Source organism: Vigna unguiculata, chromosome 10, assembly GCF_037176805.1.
Source record: "Vigna unguiculata cultivar grain cowpea cultivar isolate G323 ecotype 2 chromosome 10, ASM3717680v1, whole genome shotgun sequence".
Taxonomy (NCBI): Eukaryota; Viridiplantae; Streptophyta; class Magnoliopsida; order Fabales; family Fabaceae; genus Vigna; species Vigna unguiculata.
In genome coordinates, this window is record NC_140801.1 from 3,027,809 (window position 1) to 3,047,314 (window position 19,506).

Here is a 19,506-nt window from a genome sequence, read left to right on the forward strand (position 1 = left end):
TGTCTCAACGACCTAGACTGGCCAGACAACCAAGACGGATCGGGCAGTCCTGATGACCCAAATCGACCAAGCAGGCTTGGCGACCCACACGGGCCAAGAGGGTCAAACGACCTAGAGGTGTAAACGGACCCGACGACCTAGACGTGCTAGGCAGGCCCAACGACCTAAGGCCAATGTCGCAACCGGAATCGCAACGGGATGACGAACCAAAAAAGAAACGAGCTTAAAAAGAGATTTTGGAGTCGCCACCATATTTATTTCTGGAAAACTATGGACAACCATAAATCTAAAGCAAGTCTGCAAAAAATCATATTTTTAGGTTCAGAAGTCAGTTACGTGTAGAAAAGGTGTTAGCACCCTATAACACCCGTCTAAGGGCGGTTACCTTTAATTAAACATGTAAAGTTGATGTGGTTTTCAAAATGTTATTTTTCCCCAAAAATAATGAGACAAATAATACTAAAAAGAAACAAAACTATATTTGGTTTTTGGGCCCGACAAGGATTGACCTTGGTTCTACGTATTCTCATTTAAAGTGAGAAATCAGGTTACGTAGTTTTTCAAAAGATATTTGGAAAACTATTTGAAAAATGATTTGATTTTTTTTTAAGTGAACCTGACAAGGGTTGACCTTGCTCCACGTATCTCGCAATGGAAAATCAAGGATCACGTAGTTCTTAGAAAAGACTATTTGGAAATGTTGATATTTTTATATTTTTGAAATTTTATATTTTTTTGGTGTTTTTGAATTATTTGAAAATTAGTGTCATACGATGCAAGTGGTCGGACAAACACAAAAGAAAAAGAAAATATTTCTCACTTTTTTTTTATTTTTTTATTTTTGTAAATTTTATAATTTTCAAATATTTTTATTTTTTAGAAAAAATTGAAAATTGTGGAATTTAATTAAAAAGGATAAAAGTAGAAAATGAAAATATGGGGGTGCATGAGTAATGAGTGAGGTACCTGAGGTAGTCATTGAAAGTGTGTGTAGTAAATGTAGAGGTAGCTAGTAATCCAGAAACATGCCCAATCAGAAGTAGTAACATAGGGGTACAAACACTAAAACAAGGGTGCATTGAGGAGAGAAAAAAAACTTGGGTCAACCCAACTTTCAAAATCCTCAAACACAAACCCTATAAGGGTTTTCATTCTCATTTTCAATTGTGAGAGGCACAACGACAACATTTCTCCTTCGTCATCCACATGACATCTTCTTCTTCCATCATCCACGCGAGTTGCAGCCCTCGTCGAGCTTCCACCTCACTACAACGCCAACGACGTCGCCAATAATGCCAGTATTCACCGGAGTTGTTACCAGCGTCAATCACAACCTTTACCCTTCTTTTCCTCTCTCGCGTAAGGACTCAGAAGTATACATGTGCCCATACCGCAAGCCTCCTCCGATAAGCACCATTGGCGACGATGTTCGCCTTCGCTGAAAGCCTTATTGCCTCTCCTAGAATCCCTTTCTATTCTAATTTTGTGTTTGAATGAGTGGGGATGAATGATTATGTTGGTTGGAATTGGTGGTGATGAAAGGGGTTGAATTTGCTCTTGTGAGAGCCGAAGGGGATGGTTATGGTTTTTATGTTCGTGTGTGGGTGCTGATTTTGGGTCTCCATTTTTCTTTGGCTTTTACGTAGGTGAACAATGAAAATGTGGGTAAAAAAATGCAGATGAAAAAGGTTAATCGATGTTGGAAGAAAACGTGAGAGTCTGGCGAGTGGGGATGCAGGGGAGGAAGATCTATGGAGAGGAGAATGGCGTGGAGGATGTTTGAGAGGAAGAACGCAGATTAATGGTTGAGGATGAAGCTGATGTTTAAGTTGTTTCCCAGCACTCACTCAAGCAATATCAAACATTGGAACAACATGTTTTACAACAAAAGCAGATAAAATGCAGCAAACTCACATATAATTACGTCATGTTCATTCAAGCATTCAACAACACTCAACAAGCTCCACACACATATGATCAAGATCATGCTCATGCAAGTACTTAAGGCTCACGACACTTACCTCTTGGAGTTCCCTTGTGTTGCTGCTCATACACTTCTTTTTTTCTTTGATTTTCCTTCTCTTGTATCTCTCATTGATGTATATTTGGCGATCTCCAATTTTGTATCTATCCAAAGTGTTGAGAACTTGTACGAAGAAGTTGTGTGTTTCTCTTTTTTTTTTATAAGAGTGGCAGTGAATGTGAATGAAGATGGTGCATAATGAAGGATGGAAGGGGATCGAGAGTGCTATGCGTGGGTGGGGTGATAGTTAAAATGTTTTACAATTTGGTATTTTGTTAATTTGGTTCTTTGTATTAGAATACTGTTTATCCCTATGTTAATTGATGTGTCAGTTCAAGTTTTTTTTTTATAAAAATGATAACCAAATCAAAATGTGAATAATTATAAACTTCCTAGGACTAAATTATAAAAGAACTATATTTAAAGGTTAAAAACAAACTTATTATTACTTAGAAGAGTAAACATTTTCTTGATTATGCTGAAATACAATTTGCAAGCTCGAAAGATGAAGTGTGTCTCGCGTTTGTTTAAGAAGATTTGAGGGAGAGTGCAAGCATCAATTTTAGGGAGAGTGCATACATTGATTTAAGGGAGGATAGCCCGAGATCCTCCTTGTTGAAGTGAGAATATTAATGGGAAAGACACTTAATAACAAACTAATTTACCAAATGCCATTTCTATTTCTTTCCTTTTATTATTTTGCATAACACGAGAATTAGTCCCACAACAAGTAAATAATTGAATAGGAGACGGGGAGTGTAAAACTTGTAACCCCCTTTCTCCTCAGTCTCTCTTTTCTTTTCCTTGTCATCATCTTCAAGCAGTAGCATGCTCGGGGAGAAGAGCTTCTCCTCTTGCAAACTCCTTCCACCCATCTTCTCATAATCTTACGCTAGAGGAAGAGAATTCCTATTGAACAAGTTATCTTCAATAAGGTAAGTTCCTTGTCTACCTTTTTTCTTGAATCAAGAGTTAATCCTCATGCTTTCACAATTCTTGGCTCTGCATGTGTTCTTAGGACATCTTTTAGGATTATTTGTTTGCAATGAGTTCAATGGCATGCCTAAATTCTGCATTTAATCTTTATCTTGTGTTTTAGAGCTCCTTGAAGTTTAGCACTTAGAGTTCTTATGTGGGAAGGGGCTACAAAACAATGTTTGGGAGCTTGAGAACGTCAATTTTTGTGAGCTAATTCCTTGCTCTTACATGTTTGATTGTTGTGAATTGTTGAAGTTGGGGTATATGATCTTCAATTTTATTAAATTAATATGCTTTAGGGTTTTGGTGTTATAAAATTTGGGGTTTTCTATAGTATGTGTGTTGAATGTGATGATTTTGGTTGGATTTATTTATTTATCATGAATTTGATGTGTTTGGAACTTGATTGTTGCTCGAAATTGGGTTTTTGGTCTTTTGGTGCTGTCAAATTGTAGAATTTACATTTCTGCGCTATGCAAACTCGCTGAGCCAGTCCATCGCTTGTTGAGTGAGTGCCAAAATTTATTTTGGCATAAAGCTTTCCTCGCTCAGTGGCAATTCCCGTTGGACAAGTAGTTCTCTCGCTAGGCGAGTTGGGTTTTCCAACTCTATAGGTCATTTCGGGAAAATTGTGATTCCCGCTTCATTGCCCAATTGAGCTGAAAGTTTGACAAGAGGTCCTAGACATATGATTATTTGTTTTTACCATTGTGATCTTTGATTGAATGTTTGTAGTTAGAACAATTTTTTGTGTAAGGTTCATGTAGTTTAGGTGGTTGACAACTTTAACCTTCGTTTCTTGTTTGATGCATAACTTTTTCCATAATTACCTAATTGAGTTGATTCTTTTTGCAACGCATTCTTGAGTCAATTACTTATATTTGAATATAATAACATAATTTTTGGAGTTTTGTACAATTTGCAATTTTATTTATAAAATTCCAAACAATTTTCATTGATATTGTCAAGTGACCATTTTGTATCTTTATATACTTGTGTGAGAATATGCTATATATATATATATATATATATATATATGTATATATACATATGTATAGATGTATATATATGTACATATATATATATATATATATATATATATATATATATATATATATATATATATATATATATATATATATATATATATATATATATATATGTGTGTGTGTGTGTGTGTGTGTGTGTGTGTGTGTATATAGTCCCAAATTAATCTGCATATTCTCACACAAGTGTGTGTGTGTGTGTTAAATGTCAAGAATGTAGGTTATTTGTGAATGATGAATGGATGAGGACCATTGTGGTTGTATTTTTGGTGTGATAAGTTGAATTGTATGTAGTAATTTGATGAAAAAAAATGTACGACAATGTATGTTGTTTGCAATTGCTATGTATGTGGTGAATTCATTAATGAACATGAATATGTATGAACATGTATGTTGATGTATGATGACTAAAATTGATCTTGCATAAGAGATTTCCTAGTATGGATAATGTAAAGTTGTGATGAGCTATGCATGATTGTGGGTATGAGGACCATATAGAATTTTGTTACAATATTTATAATTTCAATTGGGAAGGTTATACTATGATATCAAGTATTGTATGAAGTGGAAAGGTTGGTGAAAATAGTTGTGAATTGTAATCTAAGGAAGTGTGATGACTTTAAGAGAGTGAAAGTGGATCAATGGAATGGAATGAGAAAATTTTTGAATTGTATGATTGTTTGGGGTTTTAGCTTCTAAGAAAGAAGTACAAATCCTTATCAATTTAGTGTTATGCATTGACTAGGGGTATGTGTTGGTCAGAAGTCATCCTATACTCTACTATAGGCTTACAAACTCACATAAAGTGTCGTAATCTAGGTAGTGGGAGTTAAAGGAGGTTCTTATGTGATGCCATACTTACCTTATTCAGAGGAATTTTATCAGTTTGTTAGGCCAGGTGGAGCCAAAGCCTTTGCTGCAATCCACTAAGAGGTTTTATGATAGGTGCAAGGCTTATTATGTCCAAGTCAATGCATAATTCTGGATAATCGAGTCTAGCTTATGTTTGTATGTATTGATAAGATAACCATGTGATTTTGGAATGGTGAACTATTAACTTGGGTTTGATATCTTACTATGTGCACATTTTATGTATGAAGTTAACTTATGTATGTTTAAAGTTATCATTAGCTTACCCTCACTTTGTTTGTGTTATTTGTTGTTTGTGTATTTTCTTCTTTTGCGATGATCATCATTCATACCATTCATTCATGTGAGCAAGGGATGATGCAGGAGTGGATGCACCACAGGAAGGTAGTAGAACCCGCAATCTGAGTATATGATAACAAATATTATTTTGTTTATGTATGGTTGTTTCTTTGATGATTGTATTTATAATCTATATTAAATGTTGTGTTAATTGTTTTGGATTATCAAACCTGTATTGTCTCATTTTAGTGGTTTTATTAAATTAAAATAAAATGTTACAAGGAGAAGGTTGGGGCGATATGGATGCAACAAGTCCATAATAGAGTGGGGATGTTGGGTTACAAGAAAAGAAATAAACGGGAATTGGAGGTGCTATTATAGCAGCCAAGATGTAGGAAAAGGAATGAGTAACGGGGAGAAGAAGAACTATGTTTGAGAAAGAAAACTTATGTGTTTTAGTAAAATGGAGGAGAATATGGTACAATAACAATAATAATAATAAAATTATTATTATTATTATTATTTTTATAATCAAGAATAAAATAATAAAAATCTATTTTTATTATTTTTTATTTTATCAAATTCATCAAATGATTACTTAATTTTTATAAATTTTTATCTCAAATGATATTATCTTTCCTTTATATTAATATAAAGAACTTGAGATTCATCCTATTCCATTCTGAAAAGCCACAACCTTTCTTCAAATCTAAACACATATGCGTTTTCTTATCGTGTGATCGGAATAGTTAATTCTATATATTCGAAATCAATTTTAGTTATTTGAATCAAATTTATTGTTTGATTATTCTGTTCTAATTTTTTTTCTAAGAAAATATATTCTATTCTAATTTGTTTCTCCAATATCATTTTCAAGTCCCATCAATGTGATTATGTTCTTTTAAGATAAACTAGGGTTAGCAAGTCGTCTATAGGTTTTTTTCCCAAACTGGTGCAATTTAATTACGCATTTCCTGAAATGGTGCAAATTTTTTTAAAATTCCAGCGAAGGGTAAGTCGTGCCAAGATGGTGCGATTTCAATATGAAGAAGTCGTGCCAAAATGAGGCGATTTTAATTAAAATGAGTTGAAGTCGTGCCAACATGGAGAGACTTTTGTGTTATGAAGAAGTCGTGCCATATTCAGACGACTTTAATTAACATTTTAAGCAAAGTCGTGCCAATATGGGAAGACTTCAGTATTAAATTGTTAATGAATAAGTCGTCCCATATTGGAGAGACTTTAGTGTTGTATTGATAATGAAGAAGTCGTACCATATTGGGACGACTTTAGTTCGAATAAAAATTAAATATTTTTTAGTCATATTAATTAATTAAATAATAATGCATATAAGTAATTAAAAATTTTATGATGTTTTGGTTTGTTATAATATGGCATCAAAGTTATCTATGAGAGCCTGTGCCACAAGGAGGTCTTCTTCGGTGTCGTCTAGGTCTTAATTGAGGGCTCTGAACTGGATCGTCATCATCATTATCTTCATGTTGTTGTCTTTGGTTTATATCTTCCACCATTTGTGGCGACATTGTAGGTCGATAATATTGCTGGAAGGATGTGGGATATGCAGACGGAGGTGTTGACGAAGAAGTTGCAAAGACATTTTGTGTAGGACCAGAAAAAGTGTCTAGTTGTTGAGGAAACATGTTGTATGTGTATGGAACTTGCTGGAATGGAGTATGTGAAGACATTGGTTGTGATGCATCCAAGTATGGTGGAAAAGGAAGTGGTTGAAAACCCGGTTGACCAAACGACTGGTATTGAGGTTGTTGAACATATGAAGAAGACCCAACATGCTGATAAGGAGTGTGTGGTGAAGGTTGGGTAGACTCTTGTGGCATATCGTACTGTAATATAAAATTAAAATATTAAGTTAAGATGATAAAAAATTTCAACTAAATTGTTCAAGTGAGGTGACTTACATCATCGTTGGATGCTGATTGCAAAGGCGAATGTCATACATTGTTAAGTTATCCAATGTCATACATTGTTAAGTTATCTGAGTGGTGGTGTGACTGCGGGGAGTTTCAAGCTCTTCACCTACCTTGTACTCATGTAATGGCTATTTGCTCATCCTTCCATTTACAGCCTTCGACATTCGTGGACCCTGTCTATAGTCTCCAAAATATTTTCAAGGCCTATGAGGTGCAATTTCAGCCTGTTCAAAATGAAGATTATTGGTCTACTTATACTGGTCCAAGTTTAATGCCTGACCCTCACATGCGACACAACAAACCAGGAAGACGAACTACAACTCGTATCCACAACGAAATGGACCATTCGTTGCCAAATAAACCAAAGAAATGTTCTTTTTGCAGAAGTATTGGTCATAATAGAAGCAACTGCCCAAATAAATAGTGAAATTTTATTTTATGTAACTCTCGTATCTTTGGTTTACCAACTTTGTTGTTCACTTTTATTTTAATATATATCAACTAAAAAATTATTGGATCTTATATATTTGTTATTAAAAAACTCTTTTTTTTCTTTTCTTTACTTTTTTATATCTCGGTACAATACAAATTTTAACTTTTTTATTCAATTTAATTTTATCATAATTCAATATTTTTTCTCTTTTCAATTTAACTTTTTCTTTGTTATTCACTTACAACTATGAAGTCGTGCCATTATGACCAGACTTCCTTTATACCGAAAACACTAAAGTCGTGCCATAATGACAAGACTTTCATGAAAACCTAATACTGAAGTCGTGCCATTATGGCAAGACTTTCTTAATAACCCAATATTGAAGTCGTGCCAATATGACAAGACTTTCTTAAAACCCTAATATTGAAGTCGTGCCATATGGAAAGACTTCCTTAAAACCCATTACTGAAGTTGTGCCAATATGGCAAGACTTTCCTTGTTATGAAGTCGTCCCATTATAGGACGACTTTGATTATTCTCGTAATTAATTTAAGTGAAGTCGTCTCCGTTTGGTACGACTTCATGAAAAATATTAAAGTCTCTTCAACTTGAGACGACTTCAGCTCAAATTAATCAAAGTCGCCTTAATTTGGCACGACTTCTTTAAGATGAAGTCGTTCCATTTTCTCACGACTTACCTCTGCCGGGAATTAAAAAAAAATCTACACCATTTTAAGAAATTGGGAAAAAAATTGCACCAATTTGGGAAAAAAACCTAGTCTATAAGACCAATCTCATAAATAAACTATTGTAGAGTGAGACACCATGAGATAAAATCATGTCTCCCACAAACATACTCTCGTAAATATATATATATATATATATATATATATATATATATATATATATATATATATATATTTCTACCCTTAGATTTACATTGTGTTGACTTATGATGACAACTCTTCCTTGCTTGCACACAAATTCTTCTTGAACCTTACTTTTGTTTTGGAATAAAGGTCAATTATAATTTGTCACTATTTTTTTCTCAAAAACAATTGTAATTTCAGGTGGAACCCCACATGATCTTGGAGTTATTTAGATCTTCATAAATGTTTACAATAAAAAAGTATTATATGATGTAAGTTTTATGAATCATTTTACGTGTGTAGACTAATTTTATAGTTTATAGAAAAAATAAACTTCTTTTTCTTTCTTTTTAAAGTTGTTTATTCAAACATGTAGTAACTAATGAAGTTTGGGATTGTGATGATTCTTGATTTGTTGGATCATTGGTTTGAAGTGTTCTTTGAGGCTTTTCTCTGTGTTTGATTGCTGATTAGGTTATTATGTGTTCTTGGTTTGAAAAGGGAAAGTGTTAAACTTAGAAAAGAGTCCATATTGGTGCATGGCTTTTTATGTGTGATTATGAGTAGGAAACTTTAGGGAACAAAAACTGTACTTTGTGCCTCTCCATGATGCTTACTTGTGTCTGCATTTATCACAGTTTCTAGCTTTCAATCAGTAATCATAGTGATAGTAGCCTCTGTGATTTATTTAATAAGCTTTCTAGTGAAAAGGTGATATATCTTATAGAAATTGTGGGTTTTGAAATAATGTTAATTTCTTGACGATCTCACTCACACATCGAAAAAAGAATATGATCATATAATAACAAAGAACTTGGGTATAAATCTTACATTACATATTTTGAATTACATATTTTGATTTATGAGATTGAAATTAAAAATATATTTGTTTACTAAGAATCTTCACTTCCCAATAAATAGTAATAGCAACAGTTAAGATGACTCCTATCGATATTGTTTAGTTGTTTTAAATGGTATTATATAAGTTTAATTAAATTTTTTGTCTTAAATATTTTTGGGTATTTTTAATTGAATTTCTATTAATTTTTTTTACTCTAAATTTTTATATCTTTTAATTGAGTCTTGATTATTCATTTTTTTTGTTAACGGGATAGTGTGATTGTTATTTTTTTATCGGTAATATTAGTTGTTAATATTATGTTAGTGGAAAAAATTGAACCCACAATTTTCTTTACATTCGCTTCCAATCCATCAAGTCAACCTTATAATTTCCAAGTGTAAGCGGAGGAGTTAAATAACGTGGTTGATATCTTACTTGGTGATGTTACTTACTTTTGTTTCCACGTGTTAAGAAATATGAGATTTTTGTGATTAACATAAACATATATTACAGTTAATGGTGACTCTAATTGTTTTCATTGAAAATGTGTCGAATTGAATAACAAGAAAGAATCATAGTCTATGTACATTAATGACACAGGCAGTGTGACAGTCCTTTGATCACTGTAAGTGATGACATGAAAAGTATTAAAGAAACATAATGATCTCATTATCAACATGTTTATTTTAAATAAAAATAATTTATTTTTTATATTAACTACACATTGTTTATATAAGTACAAATACAAAGTTATAAAAAAAATTAAATGAGAGATATTTAATAAAAAAATTAAAAAATAATTGAAAAGAAATTAAAAAGGTTTTAAAAAAATTATGAATTAACAAGTGAAACATCATTGGTATGGATCTAATATAAAAGACCTAGTTGAATCAATTTTTTAATATACTGAACTTAATTGAAACAAAAAAAAAAAAAGAGTAAAAGACCTACATGAAGTAATACAACCAAAATTAGGATCAAACAACTCATTTAACCTCACATATGAACAACATTGATTGTCATTTTATCTCAACTATGTGTTGATTTGTAGCAGTTTTATATCAACTACATATTGATTTGTAGTAGTCTTAATCTAGATTCTCTTTTAAAGTTTATAAGATTGTCATTTGTTGAACATTAAAAATATATTGATTTCAAACATAAAAAACATTAAAAATGAGAAATCAATATATTTTAAAGGAAGGTCAAAGAAACCACACCAGAAAAATAAACAAAAAAAAATCCAAATTTATTTGTTTTATATAATTATAAATTCTCGTATTTATTGACCTATGAGGACAACTAAGCTAAATGACATAGTAATATAACAAGTTATAAAACAAAAACAAAAAAAATTAAATGAGAGATATTTAATTAAAAAGTGTAAAAAAATTTGAATACTCAATATATTTTTAATAAAAATTCAATTAAAAATATTTAAATTTATAAAAAAAATTGAAACTTAATTAAACCTATTATGTGTAAAAGTAAGAAAACATACCTTTCAATGTATATATACAATACTCTGTTTTCAAAGACTTAAACTTGGACTCTTTCTTTTTGTGTCTCTATTTTCTTTGGCTCTTTTAATATGGCTCCGTATCCTTACAGCAGGTCAATCACGGCAACTAAATAAGCACTTTTTACTAACGCGTTTTCTGCAGTCCAAGTCTTCTCTCAAACTTCAGAGTTTTGTTTTGGTTTTCCTCGTTTGATCCTTTCCAAGATGTTATAATCTTGTCCTTAATTTCAATGCTCTCTCCTATAATATTCAAAACCATCATGTATATAAGTGCAAAAGTTATTGCCTCTCTTTCACATCAACTTTATTGATGCTTTCTTTTCCTTATGTGAAGCAGTGTTCGTTGCATCGTAAGTTTTTGGGTGCCTTTGTTTTTTGGTTAGGGTTAAATTGCATAGCAAGATAAAAAAAAAAGAGAACTTTTTTAGAGAAACTAAAACCAAACTTAAAAATTTAGAGGAACCCATAACCAAATTCACTAAAAGCATACTTCTTTTTCATTGGGTGATTTTAAAAACTTATGCCATTGCACACAACACAACACTGTTGAAATTTGTCACCATTTTTGTTTCTTGTCAAATTTCCTCAGGTGCACACTCTTGGTGAAGATGGTTAAAAGTAGCCAAAGTTTCACTTTTTCTGTGACCCTCTTGTTTCTGATTATCTGTGGAAACACCCATGGAACAGACACTGACATATTCTGCTTGAAAAGCATCAAAGATTCCTTACAAGACCCTCACAAGCATCTCCAATCATGGAACTTCAGCAGCAAAACTGAAGGCTTTATCTGCAACTTCAATGGTGTTGAATGTTGGCACCCTGATGAGAACAGGGTCTTGAATCTCAAACTCTCACACATGAGTCTGAGTGGTGTTTTACCTCCAGGCATTGAAAACTGCACAAGCTTAACAGGATTAGACTTTTCAGGTAACAATCTCAGTGGAAGCATTCCAGAAAACATTGCCACTCTTCTACCATTTGTGACATCTCTTGATCTGTCTTCAAATCAGTTTTCTGGACCTATTCCTTTGAGTCTTGCAAATTGCACCTACATCAACACCATTAAACTTGATCAGAATCATCTCAGTGGTGAAATTCCTCAGGAACTGGCCCTTCTGCCACGCCTCAAGATTTTTACTGTTTCCAACAATTCTTTGACTGGGCCTGTTCCGAACTTTACCGATGGTCGTGTTGTGGTCAATTATTCAAACAATGAAGGGTTGTGTGGACCTTCGTTGAAGCCTTGCCCCAACAATTGAAACTGCTCATTCAAGATAAATCCATATATTTACATGTTCAAAACTTGTTCTTCAAAAAGTTGTCAAGAAATTTCTTCAAACATACCTCTGAGTATGTGTAAGATGGAGAAATAAGAATATACAGAAATAATGTTTTGACAAATTTTTCTTTTTTTGACCTGCTATCTAAACTCCTCTATAATAGAATGTTGTTTTTGTTTCATAATGTCGTTGTCTGATTTTGTACTTGCTATTAACTAAAACCTCCTTTGGTTTCTAACATTTGTGATGGTATTTTTAAATTTGTATTTCTCGTTGTTAATGAGTTTTTTTTTTTTTTCCTTTCCGATAATTTATTTGGTATATAAATGTGATATTAATTCGATCTATAAGATATTAACATATCTTAAATCTACAAATTTTAAAATAATGAATTTATGAATTTATTTTTTATATAATAGTTAACTTACTTATTTTTATCTAATACCGACGCTTAGAGTAGATTTGAATTTGAAATCAATGTTTTCTTAATGATAATTATTTGTCCCACTAAATTACTAACTACACCCACTAAATTACTAACTATTTGTTTGGGATTAGCAAGACCAAATTTAAAGTTTGTAATTCATAACAGAGAATCAAAAAAGGCATATGATATAACCATCAGTTAGATTTATGATTTAGGGTTTGGTACAAAATAAAACAATAGAAGTATATAATCTTTGCAATAAAAATTATATGGGTCTTAATTTCTTTAAAATAATTTTTTTCTGTGATGATAAATAATAGATTTGTTTTGAGACATCAGTTTAACTGATATCTGATAATATATAGTGATAATTACCATAAGTTTTATGTAAAAAAATTTCATTACAATTTAAACATTTTTGTCTTTACTAAATTATCCCTATTCTAGTATTATTTTGAAGATCTAAATAGTCAAATTAATTAAAACAAAATACGAGAAAAGGGTTTCTTTATGGTGAAAATCAGGTAGCTACACGTATGAAAAGTGATGATATCTTGATCCATATCATTGACATTTAGAAATTTCAGTGAAAATTTCTAAACCATAAACCCTAAAATCCTAGTATTATATCCAAGGATTTTTGTGAGTTACTCTTCTTCTTAAAGTTTTTATTTTATATCTTTGAAAACAACACAGTTTCCACTCTGATCGCTCTCATTCTATGCAGCTGCTCATTTTGCCAATTCAACATCTGCATGAACTTTGCAAGCACCAAACAGAATCTTCAAACAATTGCATTAAGTTCAATGTTCATGGAGGCAATGAAATCAAACACTTCCCAACTCCAACACCTCCTAGTTCAAGCCACCAAGCATATAACCACCGATCAATGCATTTTCTATTCCAACTAACATCCCTCATAGGATCCTCATAAAAAATATGTCTCCTAGCACACTGCATCTCCACATGCTTTTGTGTATCTGCGATCATCACATTCTGTGGTACCAACTCTTTATTCGACATTTCATCAAACAGTTCTTGTGCAACACTCTCAAGTCCCTTTTTTGAGCATACTCAGCAATGAGTGCTGACCAAGCAACCAGACCCATTTATCTGAATCATAAAAGGTTTCAGTTGCATCCTTAAAGTCTTCACATTTAGCATGAAAATCCAAAAGGGTGTTCCTCACAACCACATAATAACCAAACCAAAACCTCACCAGCATGAACCACAGAACCACTTTTTACCCAAAAATTTCTTGGTGCAAATCTTATCTGAATGACTTGGTTTTTATCCTCAATTCCAATATTTAAATATTTTAAATAAATTACAAATTAATCTGTTAGGATAATCATATTAGTGTTAGATTACATTTTTCTGAAAGATACTTAAATGACATTAACAAAAATGGAATAGATCGAGTCATGCAATTTTTAATTTTAGTTTTTAACCAAGCAATGCTTTAAAACAACTAATTGGCATTTTCTTAATTTTTTTTTTGCAATTAAAAAATTTGTAATAAATACTTTATTTATTGAATATTTTTATGAGCTCAATTTTAATATTATCATATAAATTATTACTATATATACACTTTAATAAATTTATATATTATCACATCATATTAATAAGTAAAACACGATCAAATAATAAATAATGTAGTAGGATATTTGTATATATCCTCCATGAATAGAAACTAAATGAAATTTCATGTATAGCTGTTGCCATCAATGTTCAAACAAAAAGTTGGCATCAATGTTACACCACTTTATTATATAAAATTTTTGACATCTTGATTGATCTTAAAGACCATAAAATATCATGGAAAATGTTTGATAGATACTTTCGACATATTAAGACCTGAAAAACATAATAGAGAAAAATAATAAATTTATCAACCAATAAATTTATGACACATTCAATTATGTATACAAAAATTTATGACACACTTTTTTACTTTTTATTATTGTCACATGTAAAACTATACGTGGAAAAATGTAAATAATATTATTAGATTAATTGCATTTTATAAATTTTATAAAGTATCTTGTTAATCAGCAGAATTCTCGGAATGCTGTTTAAAGAATTAAAAATAGAATTGTTATCAGAAATTATATTAAAACAAATTTAGAAACATAAACAAACATGTTCCTTCCTGCATCTTAATAAAAAAATTATTTTCAGTTAGAAACTTACCTTTTTAGAACTGAAATATTAAAGAATGAAAAAAAATCTGTTCTTTCTTTCCTGAGATGTCTGAATTTCTTTTCTCTCTTTCCTGAGTTGTCTGAATTTCTTTTCTTTCTTTTGTCCAATAATAGCAAGACCCTTAATTTTCCACAACGAGGAGTTACAGCAACTGAGTGAAGCACTTTTCACAAGTCTTCGCGTTTGTATGGTCCAAGTCTTCACCTCTTTAGCTTGGAAATTGTTGGCTTTCCCTTCTTTGACCCGTTCCACTCTGTTTTTTTCTCTCTCTCCCATTCACTTCCACACTATCATCTGAAAACCTCTCAAAGGTAACTTCTTTGTTCACTTTTATGTGCAAATTTTGCTTCTTTTCATTTTCTGCTGTTTACTTAGTGTGTGTGGTTTCTTGGGCAGAGTAGAGTTTTCGGAAAGCTTCTTGGGGTTTCCTGAATTGGGTTGTCGGAAAACCCAGGTGGGTATTTGAGCACTTGTGCAAAATTTGTTTTTTCCCGTTAGTATGTTGAATGAACTATTCTGGGTTTCTTCCTCTGTCAATTATTCTTACTTTGCTGGAGTGTGAGTTTTGGTCTAAGACTTGTATATGTTTTTCTTTTCTTTTTTCTTTTTCTTGTTGGTATTGCTTATGTTTACTTTGGATGGTTGACTTGGTTTGTGTGCACTGCTGAAGTGTGTTCTTTTGTTTACTTTTCAATTGGTTTTCAGTAAGTGTTCTTGAGAGGGTTGTAGTGCTATGTAATTTTTATGTGGCGATGTGGCTTGGATTGGATAACAATCTAAGTGGCTTGTAGTCAGTTATACGGTGTTTCTGGTGATGCTTTTCAATCGTAATTGCTGGTTTTCCCCGAATATCTATGTTGATCTCTAGTGCAAATCTGTTATCATGTGGATTGCATTGTAAACATTCCAATTTTGATTGAAGAACAACACCGGTTTATAAAGAACTGAATCCAGGTTTCGTCCTTATTTTAAAAAAAAAAACTTATGTTAGACATCATCATGAATTTTGACATCTCTGCAAAATAACACTCAAAGTTCATCAATCATATGTTATCACATAAAAAACTACACATAAAGAAGAAAAACAAATACCTAAACATGGGGACCTAATCAAACCTATGCAAGAAAGTATACAAAAGCAAACTCCCTCCAAAGGATTAAACAAATCGATAATTAGAGAGTTGATACCTATTACGACAAAAATCCAGGTTTTGGCCTTATTTATGATTTTGTTTACTTTTTGATATTTGACTTGGTTTGTGTGAGATGCTGAACTGTGTTTTCTGCTTTTTTCAGGCTGTTCATGGAAGGGTTGTAGTGCTATGGGGTTTGTATGTTTTGCTGTTGCTTAGATTGGATAGCCATCTCGGTGAGGTGTCTGCATTACTTTCTCTTAGCTTGCGTTTAGGATCTTGGTGAAGATGGTGCTGCATAGCAGGATTTTCAGCCACCATGTTGTTAGTTTCTTGTTGCTGATTAGTTGTGGCATGACCTATGGAACTGATACAGATATCTTCTGCTTAAAAACTATCAAAGATGCCCTTGAAGACCCCAATAACTATTTGAAGTTTTCTTGGGATTTCAACAACAGAACTGAAGGGTTTATATGCAAGTTTATTGGGGTTGAGTGTTGGCACCCTGATGAGAACAAGGTCCTGAATCTCAGACTGTCCAATATGGGACTCAAGGGCCAGTTTCCTCGTACCATTCAAAATTGCTCCAGCTTAACTGGGTTAGACCTTTCAATTAACAAACTCTCTGGAACCATTCCGGGAGATATATCTACTCTTGTACCATTTGTAACCTCTCTTGACCTTTCTTCAAATGAATTTTCCGGGGCGATTCCGGTGACTCTTTCAAATTGCACCTTTCTCAATAGCCTTAAACTTGATCAGAACAGACTCACTGGTCAGATTCCTCTACAATTTGGTATTCTCTCACGGCTCAAGATCTTTTCTGTGTCCAACAATCTTTTGACGGGGCAAGTTCCAAGCTTTGGCTCTCAAGTTTCAGTGAATTATGCAAATAATCAAGGCCTGTGTGGAGGTAATGGATTGGGGTCTTGCCAAGCCAAGAGTTCTAAGAGTAACATGGCTGTTATTGCTGGAGCTGCTGCAGGTGGGGTGACTCTTGCAGCATTAGGATTGGCAGTTGGAATGTTCTTCTTCGTGCGACGCGTTTCTTTCAAGAAGGAGGAGGATCCTGAAGGAAACAAATGGGCAAGAAGTCTAAAAGGAACTAAACAAATTAAGGCAAGCTAAATTGTTTGCATTGCACACAGCTATTCATTTTTCTTGTAGATACAGTTGTGTTTTTGTAGCACTAGATATTAGTTTCAAATGTTTTCTGCAGGAACCATATTGTTAGAAAAAAAAATCCCTTTTCTGTTAAATTCTTTCAAGTTTCAAGTGAAATATTTTCTTAATAAACATTATATTTCCTTAACTACTTTGTTTATATTAATTAGCAAAACATGTTTTGCATACTGCAGTGCCAAACAGAGAAACATATATCTTTGTTTTTTTCTAAATCAAAATGATAAATGATACATTTGCTCCAGAAAATGTGGAATGTACTTTCTGAAAATTTGACTGTGTAAGATTTACAGAGCTCTGTTCATATGATTTACATACTGCTGAACTCTTGTGAGAATGTGCCTAAGTCTAACTATACTGAATTGGATATCAGGTTTCTATGTTTGAGAAATCAATCTCAAAAATGAAGTTGATTGATCTCATGAAGGCTACTAACAACTTCAGCAATACCAATATCATTGGTTCAGGAAGAACAGGAACTGTTTACAAAGCTGTGCTTGGTGATGGCACAACACTTATGGTTAAGAGATTACAGGAATCTCAGTACACTGAAAAGGAATTCATGTCTGAGATGGGTACACTAGGGACTGTCAAACATCGCAATCTTGTTCCTCTTTTAGGTTTTTGCATGGCCAAAAAGGAAAGGCTTTTGGTCTATAAAAACATGCCAAATGGAAATCTCCATGACCAACTCCATCCTGCAGATGGTGTGAGCACCCTTGACTGGACTACAAGACTCAAAATTGCAATTGGAGCAGCCAAAGGGTTAGCATGGCTTCATCATAGCTGCAACCCCCGAATCATCCACCGAAACATAAGCTCAAAGTGCATCTTGTTGGATGCAGATTTTGAGCCGAAAATTTCTGATTTTGGCCTTGCAAGAATGATGAACCCAATTGATACTCATCTGAGTACTTTTGTAAATGGGGAGTTTGGTGATTTGGGCTATGTTGCTCCTGAGTACACAAGAACTTTGGTTGCTACACCCAAGGGGGATGTTTATAGCTTTGGCACTGTTCTTCTTGAGTTGGTGACTGGTGAAAGACCCACCAATGTGGCTAAAGCACCAGAAACTTTCAAAGGAAATCTGGTGGAATGGATCACAGAGCTAACAAACAATGCAAAACTCCATGATGCCATTGATGAATCATTGGTCAACAAGGATGTTGACAGTGAGCTTTTCCAATTTCTGAAGATTGCATGCAACTGTGTTCTGCCAACTCCAAAGGAGAGGCCAACCATGTTTGAAGTGTATCAGTTTTTAAGAGCCATTGGTGCTAGATACAATTTCACAACTGAAGATGAGATATTGGTACCTACTGATAATGGTGAGGCTGATAACATGCAGGAACTTATTGTAGCTCGGGAATGAAGTTATTGAAAGGTATAGTATTTGTCATTGGTATTATATTTTACTATGTAATTATATATCTCTTACTTTGTTGTCCTAAAATAAATGTTAGCGGTGTATGTAGGTCTGAGGATCTAGATTCAGTTGTGTGCTATTGATATTGAAAAATCAGTATAAGATCATCAATCATGGTGTAGATAAAGTTGAGTTACTTCTTTCTATCTTAATCTGATTTCTTTGTTTTTCAATGTACACTGATGTATGTGATGTGATGGAAACTATGGAAACTAAGTAGTTTCCATCACACGTATCAGAGTACATGGAATCTTTAACTTTACAACAATGATTTCTACACTTGGTGCTATGCATGCATGTTTGGTATAAGCTGTATAATCCCTTCTACCCTACCCTATGTAACATTTTTCTTTACATTTATTGAGTAAATTCATGTTGTGTGGTAAAACAAGTTTAAGAAATGAAATTAATAATTGACAAAGGTCCTCCTTTGAAGTGTTTCATAATTATGGGGACAAAATGGTTGCTAAGAAATAAAGTATTTATGTTTTATAATGAGTTCAAATTTTCTATTAGTATTTTTATATTGTTCCGAGTCTTCAAATTACATTGATATTTGTATATTAAAAAGATTTTTAATATGTTTTAAAACATAAAAATCAGTCTATCCATATATTTTTCTCTACTTGAAAACCAACATGGCATAGAGCCAATTTGGATAAACTTATCAAAAAAAAAGTAAAATTAATTAGTTTTTTTTGTTAAATCAACTCATGCACTTCTACTATCATGAAAAATCACTTATTTTCTTCTCTAAATATTTTTTGAGAAATTAATTCAAATTGTGTTATAAGCAAGGTGTTACAAGATGCCTAAAGTCCCATGTAATGTTACCTAGATTTTTCTTGATGTTTTTCTTTTCATATTGAAAATATTTATAAAGAGTGTACTTGCATTTTTATTTCCATATCAGGTAAACACGTAAAATTCTATTTACAAAAAGAAAAAAAATGCTTTATTTTGTGAAAAATACACACATAAATATATTATTAAAAGATGTAAAAGTAGCATATTTGGTTGTAAGTATCTTGTAAAATCTA

The 19,506-nt window shown here is 32.5% G+C and overlaps 2 protein-coding genes across 3 annotated transcripts; both read left to right on the top strand.

The window, feature by feature from the left end:
* Window positions 1-11,003: 11,003 nt before the first annotated feature.
* LOC114166429 (probably inactive leucine-rich repeat receptor-like protein kinase At5g48380) lies at window positions 11,004-12,211 on the top strand. The gene is made up of 2 exons (XM_028051164.2): window positions 11,004-11,160; window positions 11,400-12,211. Exon 2 carries the CDS (start codon window positions 11,419-11,421, stop codon window positions 12,067-12,069), a length of 651 nt encoding a protein of 216 aa, XP_027906965.1. The 5' UTR covers window positions 11,004-11,160; window positions 11,400-11,418; the 3' UTR covers window positions 12,070-12,211.
* Window positions 12,212-14,777: 2,566 nt separating this feature from the next.
* Window positions 14,778-18,612, top strand: LOC114166875 (probably inactive leucine-rich repeat receptor-like protein kinase At5g48380). Of its 2 annotated transcripts, XM_085668292.1 has the most exons (5): window positions 14,778-15,036; window positions 15,122-15,179; window positions 16,022-16,977; window positions 17,414-18,424; window positions 18,516-18,612. In XM_085668292.1, the coding sequence occupies exons 3-4, from the start codon at window positions 16,147-16,149 to the stop codon at window positions 18,410-18,412; spliced, it is 1,830 nt and encodes a 609-aa protein (XP_085524418.1). In that variant the 5' UTR covers window positions 14,778-15,036; window positions 15,122-15,179; window positions 16,022-16,146; the 3' UTR covers window positions 18,413-18,424; window positions 18,516-18,612. The 2 variants fall into 2 exon arrangements, with proteins under 2 accessions (XP_085524418.1, XP_027907553.1); XM_028051752.2 differs by having other exon boundaries at window positions 17,414-18,612.
* Window positions 18,613-19,506: the final 894 nt, after the last annotated feature.